The sequence below is a fragment of the Vigna unguiculata genome, chromosome 6, assembly GCF_037176805.1.
Source record: "Vigna unguiculata cultivar grain cowpea cultivar isolate G323 ecotype 2 chromosome 6, ASM3717680v1, whole genome shotgun sequence".
NCBI lineage: Eukaryota > Viridiplantae > Streptophyta > Magnoliopsida > Fabales > Fabaceae > Vigna > Vigna unguiculata.
In genome coordinates this window covers 43043020-43067989 of record NC_140797.1, presented here as the reverse complement: position 1 = coordinate 43067989, position 24970 = coordinate 43043020, and the positions used below count along the sequence as shown (strand labels likewise).

Below are 24970 nucleotides of genomic sequence, written 5' to 3'. Positions count from 1 at the left end.
GGATAATCTCCGGCATATTCCGTATGCCTTTCACTACTGTTACTTTACCAATAATTGTTTAGATTCTAAAATCACCTTTTCATTACACTGTCTTCAGAATTATCTAGATTTGTTTCACTTTATTCAGGGCAATTTTTACATTTTTTGACAAACAAATTAAAAAAATTAAAGTGTTCATTGAGATTCTTTTTGAGTTCCCTATCTGCAATTCGAATATTGAATATGCCTGAAGTAATGACGTCAGAAATCTCTCTATTTGTGCATCGACATATTATTAAAAAGTTAAACTTTTAAGTAATTATTTGAGTTAAACTCATTTGATCATGACCCAAAGATCGTCTGAATGAGAATTTAAAACCTTTTACATAGTTTTAAAATTTCAGTTTCAAAAAGAAATTGAAGACTACTCTGGTAATAAAAGTTCAGCTTTAAAGGAAATAGAAGATTAACAAAAATCATGAAAATGATTTTAGTTATTGAAAAAGTGCGATTGGTCGTGGGTGGTGGTGTGGTTGTTGTGTAGTGAACGCTGGATAGCACATGCAAAAACGAGCTCAAGAACAAAAGCACAGGCTCTACTACATCATCTCATTTCGCCACCTTCTTCACTCTCAGTCTCTGTCTATCGCAGACAACAATTGAAGAAGAAAATGGTTGACATTGACAATGGTATTTGTACCATCCAATATATTATCTATATTTTTCTTACACTTAATTGTTATTTATTGCAAACTCTGCTCACTGAAATTGGACTGTAGATTCGCTCTCGGAATTCCTCGCATCTGCGGTTCACGCGGCTCAGAAAGCTGGCGAGGTCACTTCATTTCCATTCTAAAATCTCTCCATTGATTCGTTTCTCGTTCCGTTCATTTCTCTCTACGCGTTTGTGTATCTCTTGTATCTTACTCTATTGTACGCGCATGGTTTCCAGATTATTCGAAAAGGGTTCTACCAGACCAAACACGTGGAACACAAAGGACAGGTTTGTTTGCGTTCTCTCCGTTGTGTACTCTCTTTTCTTTTACCTTTCTCGCTTCATTCCCTTCCACGCCAACACTATGCGGGTCGGTTTGATTTATGCATAAACCGAATTAATTAATGAGATATTATTTATTTCAAAATTTCCCTGTTTATGAGAAACTTATGAGAAAGAATCATAGCTAATGTTTTATCATCACATTGTAATGTATAACAACACATGAAGTTTTAAGTCTGTTTTAGGCTCTGCAGTCTCGTTTATCTGCCTTTTCATCTTCTCTACCTGAAACCCTATGGTTTCAGTGAAGGTTTTAAATTCGGATTGCAGTCACAGTTGCTGTTTTTTCATGACTCTGAATGTTGTGAAATTGCAGCCGGTGGGCCCACAACTGCAATTGCAAGGCTTGACATTGCGGCTGCAATTGCGAACAATTTTTAAGCCTGGATTTGAATATAGTCTTAACACGGGCCATTCTTTGGGAGTTATTCTATAATGTATTCATTTCTTAATTTGCGAGACAATCTGCCTGTCATATATTTGTTTATTTTTGTGTTAGTGCTTTTCTTCTTTCCGTGTTGCAACTATTTACACAACATTTTGTTTCTCATTCTTTCTTGCGTCTTTATACTCTAGTTCACATCACAAACTTTAGATTTGATTTCGAATGAAATAGTATAAGTATTCAAGAGACAATACTTCAGACAATCCTTATGTGATACCTTTCTCTTACATTTTAGACAACCATTGATTATTATGCACTCAACTCATTTAGGCATATCGTTGTTATCACAATCCAAGGTGCATTCACCTGTCAATAAACTCAAACTGGGGGCCATGGTTCACCCGGTGTCAATTCATAATCAATTCGATTGTGTCTAGCCCCCCACACACTGAAGATGATTTGCATATTCTGTGTATCCGAGCATTTTCTTTTTGTCGCTTGTATTCATTATTAAAGGTCCTGCCAGGCCAATGGTGCCCTACGTCTAACTCTTGTATTTTGTTGCTGTTGTTATCTCTATTTTTTTGCTGAGCCCTGTGTGAGCACTCTGTGATTTCTGGCTGTGTGTGCCGGAAGGGTTAAAAATGAGTCAAAATAAAGAGTTTGTTATTTTGTGAAGCCACCATGAGAAGGGGATTTTGAGTTATCACATGAAGCCAGCGTGGAAGCGTCCCTCCTAGCCCTTAGTTTATTTTGATGTTCATTTTGACTATTATTTGTGAATTATGATTTCTTTTGAAGTTTACAATTCACTTTATTAGGTATGCAACGACTTGTTCGACTTTAAAATGACAATATATAGATGTTTTTATTGTTTGTTTCTTTATGTGAAACACTCTTAGATCAATGCTTTTTAGTTTTTTGTTAATGTTTTTTCTTGCTATATAGATCTATTTATCTCTCTCTCTCTCTCTCTCTCTATATATATATATATATATATATATATATATAATTTTAGTTATTGATTATGAATCTTACTATTCTTTACTCAATTTGGTTCGTGTAAGAATCACTAAAGCAGTGAAATAATGAATTAATGAACAATGGCGTTTTACAGTTAAAGCTCTGTATTATTGTAGCGGCGGGTCAATGGAGTAAAAGGTTGCTATTCAGCAATAGCAACTACAGAGACAATAGAGAGAAGAAACAAAAATGCAACAATACCATAACTTTCTCCCCTCCTCTCAGATACTATATAACTAATTGCTACCTCACACATAATCCGCATGCATGAATTTGCCATCCTCATCTTTGCATTTTTTTTACTGCCCACAACCACAGGGTGGTTTGACATTTGTCCATTCTCCATAACAGAATATTCTTATCTTTGTCCATTTCCTGAGTTGCCCTTGTGTTATTTCCACTTGTGACAGTTCATGATTCAGAAATAATTCTTTCAATTTATGATTTGAATCCCTATTTGACAACTGGGCCTGAGGGATTATCATTAAGATATGGAAAGCAAGAATTAAAGAATGCGAAACTGATCTTCAGTCTTGATTATCAAAGGGGGTGAGAGTAAGGAAGTGTTTGAGTGGGGAACATGGAAATGGTGGGTTGGTTTTGCCACCCTACTTTTGTTTCATCAGGTCTTATTTTCATGCCCGGGGTGAGACATATTTTATGATTGTATTAGAGTTTATCATTTAGCATTCCACTTTTGCTTTCTTCATTCTATTCTCGAGCTAGGTAGAAAGCAATAGGAATTTTGTTTAGATTATCACTAGTATTGATGGCAAAGAGTGAACGATTTCACATATAGTGATGAATATGATTTTCTTTTTTATGTACAAACACAAGTTGAAAATAGTTGTGTAGGGACCAAAATCTTAACACATCTAGTCGTACGCATGTTGACATAACGTCATAGTCTGTTCTAGCCATGAGGGATGATTAGATGAGGTTATAACAGTTGTAGATGGCGGTGAGTGAACTGAAAATTTTATCCATATGGACTGATTCGAAAACTTTTTTTTTTTCCATGAATGGATCAAGGTAAAATTATCATCTTAAATAGGAACCAAAAGTTTCACTTCTGGTTTTGTGGATTTTAATTTTTAATGCTTATCTATGTCTAAGCAACCAAGACTGACCAAGCCCAAAAAGGTGGGATATGAAGGACTATAGGAGAAAATTAAGTGAGAAGTTTGGTGTACCTGTCCTATGTTCTTGTAAAGAAGTTCAGATTGAAATTTAATTAAGTGTTATGGGCATTATCATGGCAAAAAATGATGAAAGATTATGGGTCAATTTGTTTAAACTTAAAGTAAGTGTCTTTGAAATGATCAATTAAAAAAAATCGTCTATTTAAGAAGAGCATAAGATTTGCTTATTTTTAAATAAGCTGATTAGACAAACATGAAAAGGTAGAAAGCTGTTTAATTTATAAAAATAATCACTTATTTTAAAAACATAATAAGTACAATAATAAACTTGCTCAATATCTCATTTGCTTACTGTCTTTTTCTATTTTGCATGATGCACAGGTTGATTTGGTCACAGAAACCGATAAAGCATGTGAAGAGCTCATATTTAATCATCTCAAACAGCTCTATCCCACTCACAAGGTTGAACTGTACATATATTCATTAATCAAGTTTAAGATGAGTTACTATTTTCTCTTTTTTGCCTGTGTAATTTTCCTTTAAGTTCTTTGAAATTGGTGTCTTAGTTCATTGGTGAAGAAACCACAGCTGCCTATGGCACTTCCGAACTTACAGATGAACCCACATGGATAGTTGATCCCCTGGATGGAACTACTAACTTTGTGCATGGGTAATAATCAACTCTGATGTTTAAGCTGACAGTGGATTTGTGATACACTAATATATCCATATTACTTGACTGGAATTCTACTATGTGCAGGTTCCCCTTCGTTTGTGTCTCCATTGGTCTCACAATTGGAAAAATTCCTACAATTGGCGTTGTATACAATCCAATTATTAATGAGGTGAGAAATCTTCTCTTTTGCGGATATTTACAAGTGACCGACTATAAAACAATTAAAATTTCCGTTAGAAATATTACAAAATTTATACAATGTGAAATTCTGCATGTGTTGTTTTATCTCATTGGTTCTGGGATACTGTCCAAATGTAGAAACAGGGTAATATTGTTCTGTTGTTTTCTTTTTTGTATCCTTAATGTTATAGAAGACATGCTTGAGAGTAGACATTGACTTAATTCATTCAGGAACATGAGACTTTAATATATCTGTAAATTAGCCTTAATGGTATGACATTTTTTACTTTGTAGTATTTTTAATTAATTTTCCTCTGTCGCATAGTATACAAACTAAAATTTTGGATTGTTGTATGCAGCTTTTTACTGGAATCCGTGGAAAGGGTGCCTTTTTAAATGGGGATCCTATAAAAGGTGTGTCATTTGTTGTTTATTGTTTTTTATTGATTGTTGTTAATTTAAATGTTATGCTGATGCCTTGAAATTTCACAGTATCTTCACAAACTGAACTGATTAGCGCTCTTCTTGCAACTGAGGTAAGTCAAGCTTGTTATAGTTTATGGCGTGAAATCCATTATTATATATTTTTTCACATATTTTTTGCATCAATGAAGTGTTTTCCATTCCCTCTGTGCACTTGTGCAAACGTCCCAAAAGATCAATGTGATCATTTAGCAAATTGTAACTTGTGATTATGAAGTCTGTTTTAGGTTGTATCCCCAGTGAGTTTTTTGTGTTTTACTCACATTATTCTGCTTATTTACTACAAATCTTTCCTTTTTGGTTAGTAAGGTTATCTTACTCTAACTTGGAACACTGATATTATTGATCAGATTCATAAATATTGTGCCTTTTGAATCAAGATAAATTTGAAACTCATTTTTCTTCTCTTCTGAAAGAGCAGGCTGGAACAAAACGTGACAAAGAAACATTAGATGAATCTACCAATAGGATTAAAAGCTTGCTTTTCAAGGTAAAGCTGGGATTTTCCATGTAATCTACTGTACTATAAGGTGATATTAATGTTTCTGCTGTAACACCTTTTCTATGTCAGGTGAGATCTCTTCGAATGAGTGGCTCCTGCGCTCTGAATCTTTGTGGAATTGCATGTGGAAGACTGGACATATTTTTTGAACTTGGCTTTGGTGGTCCTTGGTATGAATATCTCGTACTACATTAATGTTGGGGAATGTGGTATTGTGATTCACAAGGTCTCTTTCTTTTTCAGGGATGTGGCAGGTGGTGCTGTCATTGTTAGAGAAGCTGGAGGAGTTGTGTTTGATCCGTAAGTAACTTTGATTAGATATCCTTATTCTTCATGAAGAGACAAGTAGTAACTTCTAGATAGTCTCTGCCCGGTTAGGTACATAGTCCATTTGGTTCTTCGCAAGCATCTTCATCTTGTGGACAGTTATGCTGACATTGTTAGACGGACATGCATTGTGACATATTGTATTGTAGAGACAGTTAACAGGACTTACTAGCACTTTGGAAAGCTATAATACTGATAGGGAAACTAATATTCTTCGAATTCGAAGATAACTGGGAGAACATCCAAACAAAGAAAATAATAAACGATTCAGAATTCTTCTCCTCTTATTCATATCAAAGTAATAATTGGCTGGACTCTCAATACAGGTCATTGGGATGCCCTCAAGTAAAGGAAATGGAATAAAAAAAAATTGCAGTAACATGACATCACAGAATTGCAGAATAAATAAAACTAGAATCTGTTATAGTTGTAATAAAAGAACCCAAGGGATTGTAGTGTCTGTAGCTGATTGGTTTGCCCACATTCCTCTTAGGTTTAGTCTCAATGTGAGAGTCCAATTCAATAGTAGCTTTAGGACTCGTAGTAGTTGTGCTATCAAACACAGTTGCAGATATGTTGGAAATATTTCATTCTTACGTCATCATCCGGTGTTTCGCTTGCTTCAGGTCTGGTGCAGATTTTGACATAACATCTCAGCGAGTAGCAGCTTCAAACCCTTTCTTAAAGGATGCATTTGTTGATGCTCTGCGCCAAATGGTGTGAGGAAATTTACTATTAATCAATGGCAAGAACTTGTCGTATAAGCCATCTTTTCTAGTTTATTTAAATTTTGGTCATTTAATTTTTAAGATTCTACATTTTTTTGGTAAAAATGATCTGATAAAATTATCAGAATTGTTAAATTCTTATATGAATCCACAGTGCTCGTTAGTGAATCTTGTTTTGCAATAATAAATCACTTTAAATCGTGTAAAAGAAGTGCACTCTTTTTATATGACATCGTAGGCCAGCGCAAAACATCCAAGGGAGCTTCTTCCTACACCTCCAATGATTTTTCCTGTACCCCAAAACCTAAATTATTTCCACGTTTCTCCATGGTAAAAAAAATCAGTTACTGTGAAGCCATTCACCGCGTATCTCTTCACCCCCGAAAACCATACACTGCAACCCCCAAATAAAATAGATTCCCTGCTCCAGCCTGCACCCCCAAGAATCTTTGACCTCTTTTATCCCTCCACTTCTTCCCACGCACCCTCCCCACCTCCACACACTCCTCATCTTTTTTCTCCCCATCCTTCTTCTCCCGCTGTTAGTGTTCTTCTCCGCTGTTCTTCTCCTAGCAGCGACACGCAGGCTCCTGTTTTCGTGCAACCCCATCTTCTCCATTTGCGCAGTTAAGTGTGTATGTTGTAATTGATTTTAGCGATATTTCACCGATCCATGTCTTGTTTTTTATATTTCACTGATGCGTTTGTAACATTCGTGAAAGGGAACACATGCCGTTTAGGTAGATCACACAGAATACACATTCCGTTTAGGATTTTTTTTTTTACTAAAACGGTTTGTGAAAGCCGTTTCCTAGGTAGATGAAACGGAATACACATTCCGTTTAGGGTTTTATTTATTTTTGTTTTCTGAAACGGTTTGTGAAATCCATTTCGTAGGAATTTTTTTTTGTGAAACGGTTTATGAAATCCATTTCCTACATAGATGAAACGGATTTCACATTCAGTTTAGTGTTTTTTTTTTTTTCTGAAACTTTGTGAAATCCGTTTTCTACATAGTATATTGCTTGTGCTTTTGCAAAGGTAAAAAGAACATTACAAAGGGAGTTTAGGTTTAGGTTCTACTTCTATTCTTTAGTGTTGGAGAAGAGTAATGAATTATTTATATTCTTGGAATGTTCTCTACGGATGCCTCATATTGCCACAACTTATGCCGCAGTTAATACACTTATTACTTTGGGTGGTTAGAAATCCCTCGCATCAATTAAATAGGTGGTCAGTTTATGTGCTCAACGCAAGTTTTTTTATCATATTATGTTCCATTATTTATTTGATGGAGCTAGTTTTTATTTGTGTGGAACTGATTGGTTTGGTACTTTGAACATATTATTCTCAAAGATAAATTGCATGGGTTTCTGCGAAGGATGAAGCAGCCAAATGGGGGGTTCAGGTTTGATATCTTATACATCTTTGTCACTTCAATTAAAAATAAGAAATTATAGTGATATCTTGTACCCCTTTTTAATTATATCTAATGATAGCTATTCTCTAAATCTTTTATAAAGTAGGATATAACTTTTTGTGGTTTACAATTCCATGTATTTGCTCTCTGTTCACAAATGCAATGCACCACCATTCACACCTATGAATGGTGACATTTTTTATTTTCTTGTGTTTGTGGAGCCCCTGTTGTGTAGAAACCAATCTGCCACCGCACACTTGTCTGAAGGGTGTGAATTCATCTGCTTTGTTGAAAGCATTTCTTTAATGCGGTTTATTCTCTTTGTGGTTGAGACATGCAGAGTTGCTTGTGAAACCTTATTTTTCTAATCAATCTTTTCTTTTCAATCATCAAATACTTTATTCAGGATGCATGATGATGGAGAAATTGATGTTCGAGCTTGCTACACTGCAATCTCTGTAAGTGTCACACTGTGACAAATGTCCATTGACACTTTATTTACCAAGGCAGAAAAGCAAAAAATGTATGGGATGTGACACGGATTCTGTAATCCGTTTCTTGCAATTTTTTTTCAAAAAAAATTGCAAATTGTTTTTACGAAACGGATTACAGAATCCGTTTCATAGTGTTATGAAACGGAATCTGTATTCCGTTTCAAAAAAAATTGCAAATTTTTTTTACGAAACGGATTACAGAATCCGTTTCATAACACTATGAAACGGATTCTGTAATCCGTTTCGTAAAAACAATTTGCAATTTTTTTTGAAACGGAATATAGAATCCGTTTCAAAGTGTTATGAAACGGATTCTGTAATTCGTTTCCCATACGTTTTGATTTTTTCGTAAAACGGCTTTTGTATTCCGATACTGGAATGGAGAAGAGACGAAACGCGAGTAGAAGAAATAATGTTTTGGGGGTGCAGGATGTTGGCGACGCAGTAAATGAAATTTACTGCGTCCCACCCACTTTCACCCACTCTCTCATTCATAGTAAATAAGGGTATAACAGTCTTTTTTGGGGGTACAGAAGAACTATTGAAGGTGCAGGGAGAAGCCCCCAACATCCAATCTGATGGATTGAGAATAAATTTTAGAAAAAAGTTTGAACACATGGTTGAGTTGGATCGGGTGAACGGGTAAAGTTGGGGGAACGGGTAAAGTTGAATAAATAAAATTGAGTAAATTAATACTTATATTCAGGTTCAGATAGCGGATCAGAATTGTATGATAATTGATCTCTATTTATGTTTTAATATCTATAAATTTTTAAGTATATTTAAAATTTTATTTTTAGTATATTTTTTGTTAAAATTTAATAATAAATTATATAAAATCATAATCATTATAACAATCATTACTAAAATAGATACATATTATTTTTTTGGTTTAAAGATTTATTGTATTTATTTCATTTATTAAAAACAAAAATATTTTTTTTGTTAAAAAAAAATGGCTGATTATAAACTTATCCAAACAACCCATCAGAATTAATATGACCCAACCCAACAAATACTAAAGCCTATTACATCGGCTATTATGTAGTAAATGGTCTCGTTTAAGTGCTGATTTAAATTATGTAGCAAGGTTAAGACAAATCATCTAACTGCTGATTTAAATTATATTTACTTATAGTTCATAAAAATTATTTTACAATTGTTTATTCTCTATATTTCTTTTAGTGAAAGTAGCACTACTATAGAATTTGATGGGGAGAATGTGATTGTTTGAGCATATATGTAATCTAATTTTGGTTCATTGTCTGGTGTGTTAATGATGCAGCTATTGGCTTGAGCTTAAGGAATTAGGCAAGAATATGGGAAATGGATATTCATCAAAAGTTTAGTTGAATTGATTAGATAAGTGTCGTGAAGTATTTTTGGTACTCTAACTAGGAAAATGGGGAAGCAAGTTATATTGTGTAAACTTTGTATATAAATGTGAGTATTAGTGAAATAACAGAATTCAGAAAATATTATTTTCCACATGGTATGCAAGCTGCATTAACCCAATGGAATTCACATACACCATCACCAAAGCTTCCTTACCAGTTATTTACAACTCATGAACGAAGGGTTATTGCTCAACAAATCGTGTCGAATAATACCCCTTTTGCATTTGGAATAATCTTGGATGATACCATTTTTTTTTTATAAATCTGACTTCCTCACTGGTGTTACATCAAAACCTTTTGAGTGAGGATCCTCCTCTTGAATTTTAATCATGTTTTGGCATATGTTCGCGAGGATCACAACAATGACACACTAAGCACCTCAAGCTATCTGACACTGCATTTTTGTCCTCCTGGACCTACTCAATCTTCAAAAGAAAAAAATTCATCCAACAAAACTGACACCTTCTTCACATGTACTTATTGTGGTGACAGTGATACTGAAAGCAATGTTGGTACAATATTATTGGCTACACTGAATGGTGACATTTATCAACAACACTACAAAGAAGATCAACCATGTTGTTGTAATCACGAAAAACAAGAATCCTCCTCTTCCAATGTCAAATCTTGCGCATGCAACAATGGTAAGTCCTATGCACATCTTTCTGTGAACAGAACTTGGATTACTCATCAGTGCTATTGATCACATGACAAATGGGTGAAATCAACTGTAAGTTGAGTTCCGTGTTATATGAATTTACAAGAACAATATATATCAAGAAAATATTTACAAATCTTTTAGCCATAAGATTTTAAGCAGAAGATATCAAAGATTAATTATTGGAAGACTTATTTACTTGTCTCACACAGTTCCTTAAAACGATAGAAGACAATCATATCATATCAATTACAAGTAGCCCAGTACAACATGAATGTAGTGAGCATGGGAGGTGGATCACCACTCCATCAAATATCACGCAGGCAAAGATCGTTTTCCATTTGTTGTTTCACAAGATCAATTGTTCTTAAAAAGATTGTGTTTCGGAAAGTTTCCCATTCCTCACTTCACGAGTTGGGTATGACCGATATATACTTCCCACACAAAGTGGAGTGGTGGCGTAAAACAAGAATCTTGGTGAAAATATATATATATATAGCTAGTTATTCATTTTATTTGATTGAGATCATTACGGAGTAACTTGGTACTTTAATTGGTGAAATCGGGAAACAAACTATTCTAGAAATTAAATAACACGTTCAGAAAAGTTATTCAGAAAAAATCTCAACCGCTTTAAATTAATTCCATTCACATGGGGTGTGGGAGACTTCCCATAAACTTCCGTCTAGATTATGCTGCGATTCTTTCCACACTTACTCGTCGCCCTTTTTTCTAATTTCCTACAATACAGACACTGCCTAGTGCCTTGGCCTTTTCGCATGAGTTTGGCCGAAATACAAAGAACAAACAAATGCAACCAGCAACTTATTACACATAAAAATAAGTTGGCGTGCGCACCTACTTGTGGGTTCGGTTTTCAAACTCTCAGAAAAAGAGGATCAACGTGTATTAAATATTGATTTGATAAGGATTAGTTTAAGGGCAGATAGAAAGAGAATAGTCCAATATGACAAAAAGAGCATAATGCATCCATCCCTGCGGCTCGATAAATTCACACCATTCCAAAGATGTTAGGTCAATCATGTTCACCCAAACATCTCATGTCCAGCCTGTACTCTTTATACCATTTATGTTCTTATTCGCAGCTCTCAACGGTTGAATTCCAAGGTGCAGACAGAAATTCAATTCAACACAACGTTTAAAAAATTTTTACCAAATTGTTCATACAAAAAAATCCACCCTGCTCTTGCCCAAAGCAGAAAGAACAAAAGAAAAAAATGTAATATCTTTATCTAACCACAAGATATAACATAAGAAGATATTTGAAACTGAAAGGTATGGAGAAAGAGTAAGACGGAGGTAAATAAATACAAATATGGAAAAACCGATACAAAGTATCCTCTGGAATAGCAGGAACTCGTTAACTATCCTACGAAAGAATTTCATATCGAAACCAAACTCTAAGCTAGTGGAGTGTCCTAAACACACTTCACGTGTAAACAAATATATAGACAGAAAAGGAGTTTAACAACAAAACTCATATAGATAGAATTCAGAAGCCAAAAATCCAGTATCTATATGGTCACTTTCCCTACACATGCTGTGCACTAGAACCATACCCATTAACACCATTTGTTCCGTTGATTCCATGTGCTGTCTTGTTCGCTGATTTCTTCCTCTTCAACACAATGAACCATGTGTAAGCCTCCAAAAGCACAGCGATACCACCCAAAGCTGCAATGATGCCAATGTAAGCATGCTTCCAGTCATTGTAGCGATCCCCTACGGAAACCTCCAAGGCTTCGAACCCTTTAAAGATGTTGATGATACTGATGATTATGGTGGCGTATCCAATGGCGTAGTGGTAAAAGTTCCAGTAGATTCTGATTTTGTGATCCTTGTTGGGCCTCAGAAGCAGAGCAAAAACCTGTATTCAGCGAAAGAGGTAGTTTGTTTGAGTCCCCATAGCATTCAAAAGAAGAGGGTTCGGAAACAAAAACAAATGAAGAGCATCTCATAAATCATACCTGAAGGGTTCCAAGGCAGAAGAGGGTGATTCCGAGTGCTCTATGGGTATCGTAGGTAACACCAGTTGAGTCACTGCCAAGCTTGAGACCAGTTCCCCAACCAGCAACACCAACTATGTATGCAGAGGTTTGGCAGGTAACGTGAAGGTAAAACCAAGCAGGGTCAGCAGATTTGAACACCTTCAAATACCTAGCTATGATGGCACCAAGGGGCATCAAAGTCCCCCAGCTCATAGCATTAAGAATTCCATGGACCTGACAACAAATCAACATCCTTCAATCAGCTTCTCAAAAAAAAAAAGAAAAAAAAGTCCAGGCACCAGAAAAATAGGTACTTACATTTCTTCTTCTTCGGAGTGAACCCCCACTTGATCCTGCTTGAGTGGCACCAGAAAGAAGATCCAAACTTTCCTTAGATTGGGTGTTGGACAAAGAATGCGCTTGAGGGGTAGAACCAGAGAGAGAACCGTCATTCCAAAGGTGGACCAAAGTAGCGGTATTGTTTGGAAGAGTGAGGGTGGCATAGATGGTGATCTCATTGTTCTGACGGGTAGCCGTCAAGCCAGAATGAGGATAAGAGATGGCTCCCTCTGCCAACTGGGTTGCGGGACTTTGGATGGAAGAAGTGTATGCTCTTGGGGTGCCGCCAGATTGTGAGATAGCCACCAGAGCCTGTGCTCCAGTCATGGATGAAGAGAGGTCATTGTTAGGATTTATAGCCCACGAAACCCACCTGTCTGAGTCGGAGATTCCAGAGTGTCTGAATGCTATGTCCAACCTGCCTGAGGACTGATCATAAGACCAGTGAAGGTAAGAGCTTAAGTGAGGAAGATCACGGCACGTGGTAAACACCCTGTTCTCCGTGAAGGTATGGCTCGAGCATGCCTGTGACTGTGCCGAGGTTGTCAGAAGGAGATTGCCCAACACAGATATGGCCAAAACAAGCCTCACCACCATCAGCTTTCCAACCATTTTCCTTTCACCTCTCTTGCTTGATCCTGAAAAAGTTGCTTCGACAGTTTTAGAATCTCTCTGTTGGCTCCCGCTGAAAACTTACAGGGAAGGAGATCTGAACCGACAACAAGTGGCTGTTGAAACCTTGCTCGATTGATTGTTTCGTTTTTGGTTTCTTGCAGATACAAACCCTCTCAAGATGAATGAACTGGAGGAGGTTGTGGGAGAGAATGAGGGGAAACGGGGGTTATTATAGGACTGGGTAGGGTTAGGTAGTTGAGTAGTTGATGTCCAAAGATGACTAAAAGTCTCACACAAGAAAAAAAAAAGATTGAATTTTTAAAATAAAAGCACGCATAATCTAGATGCCCTAATTCGTTTAAAGTATGAATTGATGTCGCATTATGATATTCCCTCTCTCACATAAGAAAAAAAAAAAGGCTAAGTTTTTCTATTGACAAAGAAACCCCTTGAATTATAAATTATTAAATTTAAAAGCTTTTTAATTATGAAATTACAGAAACGACCTGTTCTGTCTCCCTACCGGGGTCCACCTTCTCCCCGTAAGAGGAAGCTTCCATTACGTGTGTCATGTAGAAGCAATTTGATTTGTTCTAAAAACAACAGTTGGAAATTTGGAATTCCGACCTGTGATGTTAAGTGGACAATTTTTTCCACCATTGTGAAACCACCACCTTTTCACACCTGTCTCTTTGTGCAACGTAAGACTTCGCAGTACATTTTTTTTATTTTTTAATTTTCCATATCTAAGTTGGAACGGTGATTTTGATGGTTGAAGTGAAAGAATGAGAAAATTGTTGGACGGTTTAACCAAACAGGTTCCGTGTGTATGGCAAAGCAACCTCTTCATCCCTTTCGTCTTTCTTGCGTAGCCATGTCGTCAGTCCCAAACCCATGAGGTTGACTGTATTTCTCCCAAACGTAGATATACGGTACGGTACTACTATTCAACAATCGATAAATAATTTGTTTTAATTTTATACATTATGCAATCTTATCTTCTCATCATATATAACCTTCACTTCAACTTTAATATATAATTTTGGATCAACATGTTTTTTATCCACGTGTTTTTAAATGTATGAACTTTAATAATTCATATGAACTTTTAAATGTATTTAAAAAATAACTTGAAATTTAAAGTCGTTCCGAAACTAATTATGATTAGAGTTGTATGTTAAGTGATTGAATAGTTTATATTGGCATTAAGCGGGCAAAGAGGCAAAGAGGAGACTTCTCTTGTCCTGTACACCGTTACCATGTGACTGGGAATAAATTTAGCACCGATGATTGAATAATTATGGGATCTTAAACTAAGCATGTTGAATTAAGAAACACGGTTGTTAAGTGTGACAAAATTTCGTAGTCAACTTTAGAAGATTCTTAGTATTTGTTCCTTTAATGGTTGTATTTGTTGTGGTGTGGTAGTAGTGATAGATTATTGCATCCGGAAGTTTGGGTCGGAGTCAACTGAGAGAAGGGCTTGGAGGATGTGTTGAATAAATTGTGAGTAATTTAGTTCAACTTTTTGTGGCTGCTCCGTTTGAGTGGGTCAACAAACTTAGATATCACACTCACATGAAAATTGGAATACGCGTCACAAGTCAAAAAATGCAAGCGGAACCAATCTACTGCAACCAAACCCATACACCCAACAGGACTAGGACTAGGTTAATCTCTATAATTACCATTACCATAAACAAATCAATACCCACGAAGAGGAACTGCTTCGGATTTGGTCGTGTCCATGTTCCAAGAATAATGCTGCATTTTTTTCGTGCCTTTTTCTGAACATACAATGAAAAGGTGTTTTTTTTCATTCATATGACCATTTGGTAAGCTTGTTGAATGTCCGAGCAAAAGTGCATTGATTGTTTGAAGTATTTATAGAATATACTTTTTTGCAGTCTATCGCGTAAAGAAAATCATTTTGGATTCTGATTTAGAGTAGAACTGATGGAGAGTACTAGACTACTACTATGGTTAAATTTTTCTGAGTCTTATTTTTCTTGTTCACGATATTACTTTTAAGGTGTGTCCTTGAGTTTGCATTAATTTAAAAGGTTAAAACACTTTTTTTTTCAATTTTCATCAAATTTTATTAAATAAGTCATAATTTTGATTTTATGTTCAAATAGATTCTAATTTTTATCAATTTTATTCAATTGGATCATTTTTTGTTAACATTATTTAAATTATTAACGGGCATGAAGAGTAACTGTCACGTGTCATTTCATAGTTTTTTTTTTTAATTTTTTAATTTTTTTAATTGGTTTTTTTGATTTTTTTTAGGTATTTTTTTTTGAATTTTTTTTTTGAATTGTTTTTAAATTTCCACGTGTCAACCCAGCAGGTTCTATATTCAGTCTGGTCTCTATATTTGTTATTTTTGTTCAATTGAGTTCCAATTTTTGTTAATATGAATCAATTTGGTCTCTCTCCCAATTGAAACAACATTTAATGACTTTGACACGTGATACGCTACTGGGTTGACACGTGAATATTTAAAAAAATAAAAAAAAATTTAAAAATCACGAAGTAACACGTGGTCGTCACTGTTTATGGTCGTTAATGATTTAAACGGTGTTAGCAAAAAGAAACTCAATTAAACAAAATTGACAAAAATTTAGACCTATTTGAACACAAAATCAAAATTAGTACTTATTTGACAAAATTTGACTAAAATTGGGATAAAAAGGTATTTTAACCCATTTAAAACTATTTGAAAATTCATATATGATCTAGATTTTATAAAATGTGTTTCGATTAAAAATTAGGTTAAAGTAAGTATTTTATATTAAATATTAAATAAGAGTAATAACAAATGCTCCCTGAAAAAGTACTATTTATACTTTGGCCCATTGAATAGTTGACTGAAGTGATTAAAGTGATAAACACTATTATTGCTTGAATTATTTAAAGGTACAACCAATTAAAGTGAAAGCTTCCGCGTAGATTTCCACTTTCACACAGTATAATATAAATTGAGATAGAATTCTTTTTCTTTATTTAACGCTTTTTAAATTTCTCATATATTCAAATGCATTTCTTTGGTAATTAACTAAGTTGGGAGAGCTTTAAATTTTCCACATCTTTTCCTTTACGCTTCCTTTAATTAACTTTTTTGGGTTTGTTAGAAAGAAGTGAAATTAGGAAATTTGGACATGAATAAATGATAAATACATTAAAAATAAAGATGTTCAATTCAAAATAAAAAATATAAGAGAAATCAAATAAAAATACTCGAACATATATATATATATATATATATATATATATATATTTTTTTTTTTTTTCTTTGTCATTATCTAATAGCATAGGATCTTCTTGAATGGGCAATTATATAATTATGATGTGTGAAAATTCTTAAGAAGAGAAGAGTGCATGATTTACTAATAATATAAAAAATATTGAGGAAAAAAAATTGGTAGCGAATTAAAGAGGATGAAATGCGAAATTCACGACTTTGTATTGATTCAAATATTATATTTTATTGAATAGTTTTTAAAATCACAAGTGCATACAAGTTAAGTTAATGTTGAATGTTTAACAGATGACATATATATATATATATATATATATATATATATATATATATATATATATATATATATATATATATATAATACTCGCATGTTAAGAGAGCGAGTATGGGTATCATAGTATCCGTACTCGTAGATATTCGTACCCGCTATAATCTAATTTAAATTAAAAAAATAAAAAAAAAACATGTTATTTTTTTATCAATTAGTTTTAAAAAAAAATCATTTTTTTTGTAATCTGTCATTCAACACTCTTTAAATGTGTTATTTTGACTTTGTTTAAAATTTATGAATGTTATGTATTGTATTTTATTTGAATTTACGATTAAAATATGTTGTTAAATATTTATTTTTATTTTTTTTAAATATCCGCGGTACTCATGAATATTAAAAAATTATGTGAGTACCCGCATAACGGATACCCAATGGATATGGATACAGATTTGGGTGAATATTTATCAAGCAGGTAGGATACGAAGGAACTACTACCCATACCTTATCCATCTCGTTTACATCCTTAATAATAATGCACGTGCTTGCATTAATATATATATATATATATATATATATATATATATATATATAAATTACCTATGTAAGAAAGATTTATAGTTAATTTTTGTCGTGTAAAAATATTTGCAAAGCAAAACACACTCATAAAGTTATCGGTGAAATTATTCGACAAATATATTTTATTAGCGTTTGTAGAATATTTAGAAGAAAATGTATTTTAAAAGTTAAATTGTGGTTCATTTGACAAAAATGGTTTGGAATTATGTTTCAAAATCCTTAAATATATAGTGAAGTTTACGTGATGAAAATGTCATAAAAAATATATTCATAAGAAAACGGTCAATTGATGGCAAAAATTAGTGGCTGGTAAAGTTAATTAAGAAAGGTAGTTATAGCATTATAAAAAAGATAAAGTATTGTTTAAAACGGCACACATAGTGCGTCAACGCGTCAAAGAGTTTCACATTTTCGTCAAAGTAAGAGAGGGGATGCCTTGCCGTACACATGCATTAGTTAACTTTTAAATCTTCAAAATAAGCATTGGCTAATTAATCTTTAAAACTATTTTAATTGAACATATGTTTTTGAGGCTTTTTTCGGTAACAAACTATCAGTCAGTAATATTATTAAAGTTATGCTCGTGTTTAATGTGTCAAGTGTCATGTTGATTTTTTTTTATTAGCATGTTTTACAATTTAATTCAAACATTAGATAATAAAATCATTACGATTAGCATTTTTTTTTCGTGAAAAATATAAACATCGTTATCATATGAATTTTCAAAAAAAAGAAAGTCTATATAATTTGTTAGTCGTAGTATTTTTAATTTTTTTAACTTTTTTATTGATAATATTGCTAATGAATAATAAATACAATATTAATAGTAATAAATTTATATTAAAATAAAGGATAAATATGTTGTCGGTCCCTTAACTTTCAGTAAAAATTGGAATTAATCCTTCATCTTTAATAAATGAGTGAATTTAATCCCTTTAACCACATTTTGTTAAATTTATTTGACGTTTTAATTGTTTTTCTAAGTAAATATTAAAGCAAAAATGAGTAAATAATTCAATTACTATCATGAAATGTGTTTAAAATATCAAATAAATTTAAAAAATTTGATTAAAAGACTAAATAATATAACTTTTAATTTTTTCTTCTTCTTTTTCCTTTTCATTATTAGTTTTCATGATGATTAATGTACTTTTGCAGTCTTCCATTATCGATGTTTTCTCTTTTAAAGATTTTGTTTTTTTGCATGAGAAAAATATTATATATTTTTCCCAAAAATAATTTCGTCATTGAAATGCATTTATGATACTCGTGTTAAAATATATGTTGTGATAGAGGACAATTGAATGTTTGAGCAAAGAAAAAAAAGTCAAAATTATTATATTTTATTATAAGAAATTTTTTAAATAATAATTAATTTTAATGATAAAATAATTAATTATTATTATTATAATGAATTGTATATTAATTTATAAATTAAAATTATTAGTAATTAAAATAATTTCGAAATTTTTTAACTAGTCTTTAAATTGGTAACTACAATCATTTCTATAATTTGTCACTAATATTAATTATTAATGTTTTTTTAAAGGAAATGATTCTTAGAAAATTGTGTATTATTGCTATGTTCTTTTATTTTAATAATTATTTATTGTTGGTATATTATTTTATTTCTCTTAAGTTATTTTACATGTTATTTCTGTATTTTTTTTATTTTTTCTTGACTCAACCACGAATTGTTCCTATATTGAAAAGAAAATAAGTACAAATAATAAATATTCAATACAATTTTACAGCATAAATAACATTTTTTATCTAAAATCCGTGAAATACCAATAGACTCAAATTGAACCAAATTTGATATCTTAACAATTTACAATAAATAAACAACTATTTGATGATTAATTATGTCAAAATTATTATATATATATATATATATATATATATATATATATATATATATATATATATATATATATTGAATTGGATCATTAAGTATATTATTAAAACGAAGTTATAGTTTATTTGAGTCAAAATGTAAATTTTTTTTTCTTCAGAACATTACTCTAAAAGTCTAACTTACCCAAATTACAAGTTTTTTGTTAGATAGACAATAACTTTTAAACTTTAGACAATAAATACTTTGGCTGTGACAAGTCTTACATAGATTTTTGACAAAAATAATTGAAACCAAAAGACATAACAAAAAAAAAACTAAAAGCTGTTAAATTAAATTTATTAATTTATAAATATTTAACAAACTTATTCATTAAAAATATTGATAAATATAAAATGACAGCATGTTATCTAATTTTTATCTAGTTTTTTTATTGTAGTTTATTGATAAAATACATTTTGGAGTCTTCATAATTTCATTTTTTTTTCATTATAAAACCTTTTCATTTATAACTATACATCAATTATAAAAACACTTATATAATTAATCTTATATTATATGTTAAGTTAAGATATTTGTGGTCTCAATTAAAATAAACAAAATAACATACTTTTCAGTAGACATCATATTTTGATCATGTTAATGAAAATAAGGTATGACTAAAAATGATAGAATAAATAGTATAAAGGATTATTGAAAATCAGCGTAATGTTAATTATAAAAAAGTAATATAATTATTTCATAAATTAGAAAAAAATAGTATATATTGAAAATATAAAATAATTCAGTGTCTTAAAATTGACAATAATTACCCAAAAATTCATATCATCGACAATTTTTGATTAAATATATAACATTGTAAAATTATTTATTTAGTCATTACATCGATAATAAAATCAAATAAAAGTATTCATAATATATATCTGTCCTTGTTAATATCTTATGTAATTAATAAAAAGATAAAAAAATAAGAAAATCTCATATGAGTGAAAGAAAACAATAAAATTCACTTTATTGAGAAAAAAATAACGACAAAATAAGTATAAAAGGCAGTAATTAGAAGTTAATATGTTATAAAAAAAACACTTGAAGTATGTATCATCTTTAAAAAAATATTAGAAAGCTTGTTTAGTAAATAATATTAATAAAGTACTTTTAAACTAAATCAAAAAAAGTAAAACTTATCTAATAATAGAAGAAAAAGTTAAACAATGCACGAAATCATCAAAACTTTAATGTTGAGTTAGGGATACAATTATCCCATCCCACAAAAATGCTCAATACTACTTAGAAATCAAAAGTATAGATAATTTATGAAAACACATGTCCTTCAGCATTTTAACTCCTTTAATTGCGGTATACTCTAAACAACTTTTTGCGACAGAAGTTTAAAACCTAATATTTAATAATAGGAGAGTCTCATTCCTCATTCAGTTTTTTCTTTGATTTGTTCAACCATATCATCCATAATAATACACGTAAATACGATACGTAGCCTTATGCAAACGTAACTGTAAGAATATGAATCTGTGACAAAAACTTTCGAAAGTACTACGTAAATGCTGTCGTAACATTGAAGAAAAAATTGTGACAGTCAAAATAGATTTTATCAACCAAATTGGGAGTTAAACAAATATTTAGTAACGTCTTACTGGAAACATGTTTGAAGTCATTTGTGGAAGTCATTGCAGAGATCGATTATATTTGAAGTCAAGCAAACATGGTGGTAATTGGTAAAATAGTGGACCGTATCTGTTAAATTATAATTTTCTTTACATTAATTAATGATGAGAGAATGTATACTAAAATACCTCCAATTTTGACATTTTTTTACAAGTTCGTTGTGTTTAACTATTTATACTCTTAATTATGGCGTAGGAAGATTTCAAACCCAACAAAAACAAAGGAAATAATGTTTGATACTTCTATTGTATAAAATACATGCATAATGAATTATTATTATTATTATTATTTAAGCCATTTTATAAATACAAAGATTCTTTATATTTTAGAATTTTTAACTTACTTTATATTACACTGGGTGCTGATCTTATTTATAATTGAGGAAGTTTTGGTCCCTCCATTTTAAACTCTGTCTATTTAACCATATTTATGAAACCTTAATAACCCTTTCTGAAATTTCTTAACACATAAAACAAAAGAGACGTTTTCTTTTATTTGGTTTGCAGGGAGTTATTAATAAAATAATGGAAAGAAGAAGAATAGCGAGACGCAGTTAAGCCTGTTGAATGCGGAAAAGTTGAAAAGCTCCAAAATAGTGGCATTTGAATATTAAGCCATGAATTCGTCACCTCTTGGTTGATATATTATTACAAGACTTTTATTTTAGATCGCCAACTTTTTCTTCGTCCCTGTACACCCCTGTTTTTTTTCAAAATTTAGTGGCGTGTTGCTTGGAAAATTGACTCATTAATTATGACCTGTTGAAAATTTAGCGTGAGATCTTTCAAAAAAAAAAAAAACACAGAGGGTTTTATTTGAATGGTTGAAAGAAAACTTGATTAGAAGTGACGAGTAGTAAATTTGAAGGGGTCGTAGAAGATAACTTAGTGAAGTCACAAGTGTACAAGTGTTGAAGGTAATTGTCCATTAACTTTCCCTTAATAATATTTTATTGCGTTAAAGTAATAGTTAACAAGGAATTATGTGTGTGTAATGGTAGGTGAGCTGAAAGTTTCACAAGATCTTTGGTGGATTGGACAAGGTTCGTGTAACATCTCAATCAATCCAGTTTTAACTCAATGTTTGAAGTTTATGATCCTGACCAAGTGCTTTTAACTCCAACAATTCTAGAAGTGTCTTTTATGGTTTTTGACACTACGACTTCTCTTCTCTCACCCTTATAACAAGACAATTCTCATGTCCCTCTTAATGTGTTCTCCCTTTCAATCGTCACCAATTTTCTGTCCTGTATTGATTAGTGAATACGCATGGGTATAATAAAAGCAATTTCATGACTTTGACATTAAACACTGTATATTCCATTCCCACTCAATTGAATACTATATAATAATAGTTACATTTAAAAAGACAAATACTACTGCCCTTTTAACTTCTCTGTAGTAACATATTATTAAATATTTTTTATCTATATTTCCTTAGTTTATTTTTTTCTTATAAAGAACATTTGTTAGTATTGTTTTAATAAAAAAATAAGAGCGTAAGAAAAAAATAAATCATTTGTTAATTTTTCAAGTTCAGTTTATCAAATACTTGGTTAAGTTTATTTATTTAACTCAAAACACATCTAAGAAAACTTAAATATGGGTTCAAATATTTAAATAAGCTCAATTTACCTTGGGTGATCAATTCAACACATTTAGTCATCATGTATTAGTTTCTCTTCCGAATTTTGTAATGGTTTGGCAAGGCATCCTACTCCTTTTTATTAAATAAAATTATTACTTCGACTTTTGCACTAACAAATTATATTTGTTTGTTAACAAAAAAAAAATCTCGTTTATTCGTGAATTAATATCACATTTAAACATAGCAATAATATATACAATATATCTATGAATACATATACATCAAGTGTTATTTATTTATGCTTATAAATGTAACTATTATATTGAATCATACAAAAGAAAAAAATTAAAAACATCCAGTTCCTCATGGGTTATAGATTCTTTGCTGCACGAGGGATGTATCATCGTGTTCTTCCGCAGAAGGAAAGGAACAAAATGTATTGGTGTATCTCTTTATTTGCCTGCAAAAGAAACATATAACAATTTGAGTCAGGTTATATAGAACTGTACTATTCTTTATATAATTCCAAAACTCTCATCTCTTAAAAGTCGAAACTAAAAGTTATTTATATATACACGTTGAGATGGTTTTTAGGACAAAAGATAACGAAGTTTTAAAGTGAAGAATACATGCAATCAAATATACAGATGTATACACATGTGATTTATTAAAAAATCTTTTTTTTTCCTAAAGTTTGTGTGAGAATCAATGAAATTTTGACTTTAAATTCTCTGTATGCATGCTGAAGACTTGCAGAACAGTGAAACCAAAGGACAAAACTTTACGTATTTGGCATTGAACACATGAAACAAATAGATAGAATTAAGGCATGCAAATCCTCAACACACGCACATGCACATAAAGGAAACCAGTTAACAAGAAGCACACAAAAAAGATTGCGAAAGGCAGTTACTTACATTAATTTATTGTTCTTGTTCTAAGCACACTTGATCCTGGCTGCATTGAACTAGAGAAGATCGAAGGTTTCCTTGGCTTGGAGGTTAGAAGTAGCAAGTTGATGCTGTGCAGGAGTAGAAGCAGACAGAGGACCATCTTGCCAAAGGTGGACCAAATTGGTGGTACCGTTTGGAAGAGTGAGGGTGGCATAGATGGTGATCTCACTATTCTCACGGGTAGCTCTCAAACCAGAGATGGCATAAGAAATGTTTCCCTCTGCCAACTGGGTTGAGTAACCTTGGATGGAAGAAGTGTATGCTCTTGGGGCACCACCGGATTCTGAGATAGCCACCAGAGCCTGTGCTCCAACCATAGCTGAATTGAGGTTGTTGTTGGGATTGATGGCCCATGCAACCCACCTGTCCGAAGCGTTGATTCCAGCGTGTCTGAATGCCATGTCCAACTTGGCTGTGGCCTGCTCGTAGGTCCAGTGGAGGTACGAGGTTAAGTGGGGAAGGTCGCGGCATGAGGTGAAGACCTTGTTGTCGGTGAAGGTGTGGTTCATGCATGTCTGTGACTGTACTGAGGATGTGAGAAGAAGAGAGACCAACACAGATAACGCAAGCCTCAACTTTTCAACCATGTTATATATTTCTACACCTTACACTTCCTTCTTTATCTGGTTTTTGGTTGTAGAAAACACAACACGAGCAAAGTGGGAGGAGATTGTGTTATATATTTTTTGTTGCTATGTTATAACAAACCTGTTCCAATTGGATGAATGTTTACAGACATCTTTTCAGGGTGAGATTAAAAAGGAAAACTGAATGGACATTGTTACAGTCTTCAAACTCGTGTGTTTTTAAGAAGAAATATTCAAGAAAGATAAAGTAATTAAATAAACTAAAGTGCATGCTGGTCGAGGTATATAATAATTAAGAAATTGAATACCTTTTATTGACTGGGATTGATATCCTTCATCTTGTTTTTTTTTTTAGAGAAATCTCAAAATCTCTTCTTCTTTTTTTATTATATGAAAATTTCAATATGTTGAAACAAGATATATTTATATTGGGCTACTACAGATAGGTTCATATTGTGCAGCATTTCTTTGGTTATAACATATTTAAATGCATGCCTAACAGGAAAATAGGGTAGGGAAGGTTGTCTCTTCACATGTGTATGGACAAACACCCCTTATGTCATGTTTATATATTCACACTTTGTTGATGAAACAAAAATATAAAGTCAATTGCTATTATTAGTTAAAGGAGAGGATAAAGAATGAAACTTTGAATTAGCAATTTCATTATTTGAATCGCATATACGATTTTGAAACCATGGGTAAATCACAATTTATCTCACTAACAATTAAGGGAAGTTTGTGAAACCATGAACATGTAAGCATGGACGGATGGGGAA

The 24970-nt window shown here is 32.2% G+C and overlaps 2 protein-coding genes, 1 long non-coding RNA gene and 1 pseudogene across 4 annotated transcripts; 2 read left to right on the top strand and 2 right to left on the bottom strand.

The window, feature by feature from the left end:
* The first annotated feature begins 386 nt into the window (after positions 1 to 386).
* On the top strand, positions 387 to 6650 carry LOC114186922 (inositol-phosphate phosphatase). Its single transcript, XM_028075002.2, has 12 exons — positions 387 to 669; positions 759 to 814; positions 932 to 982; positions 3968 to 4048; positions 4153 to 4256; positions 4347 to 4431; positions 4802 to 4856; positions 4935 to 4978; positions 5347 to 5415; positions 5497 to 5597; positions 5671 to 5727; positions 6381 to 6650. Exons 1-12 carry the CDS (start codon positions 651 to 653, stop codon positions 6475 to 6477), a joined length of 819 nt encoding a protein of 272 aa, XP_027930803.1. The 5' UTR covers positions 387 to 650; the 3' UTR covers positions 6478 to 6650.
* Positions 6651 to 6783: 133 nt separating this feature from the next.
* On the top strand, positions 6784 to 11114 carry LOC114186923 (uncharacterized). Its single transcript, XR_014995841.1, has 4 exons — positions 6784 to 7890; positions 8309 to 8360; positions 10286 to 10437; positions 10664 to 11114. It is a non-coding gene; the product is annotated as an uncharacterized LOC114186923 (long non-coding RNA).
* A 634-nt stretch (positions 11115 to 11748) lies between these two features.
* LOC114186921 (cytochrome b561 and DOMON domain-containing protein At5g47530-like) lies at positions 11749 to 13634 on the bottom strand. The gene is made up of 3 exons (XM_028075001.2): positions 12779 to 13634; positions 12440 to 12694; positions 11749 to 12339 (listed from the first exon to the last, which is right to left on the bottom strand). Exons 1-3 carry the CDS (start codon positions 13409 to 13411, stop codon positions 12004 to 12006), a joined length of 1224 nt encoding a protein of 407 aa, XP_027930802.1. The 5' UTR covers positions 13412 to 13634; the 3' UTR covers positions 11749 to 12003.
* Positions 13635 to 22882: 9248 nt separating this feature from the next.
* Positions 22883 to 24388, bottom strand: LOC114188964 (cytochrome b561 and DOMON domain-containing protein At4g17280 pseudogene; annotated as a pseudogene). Its single transcript, XR_014995840.1, has 2 exons — positions 23569 to 24388; positions 22883 to 23111 (listed from the first exon to the last, which is right to left on the bottom strand). The product of XR_014995840.1 is annotated as a cytochrome b561 and DOMON domain-containing protein At4g17280 pseudogene (transcript).
* Positions 24389 to 24970: the final 582 nt, after the last annotated feature.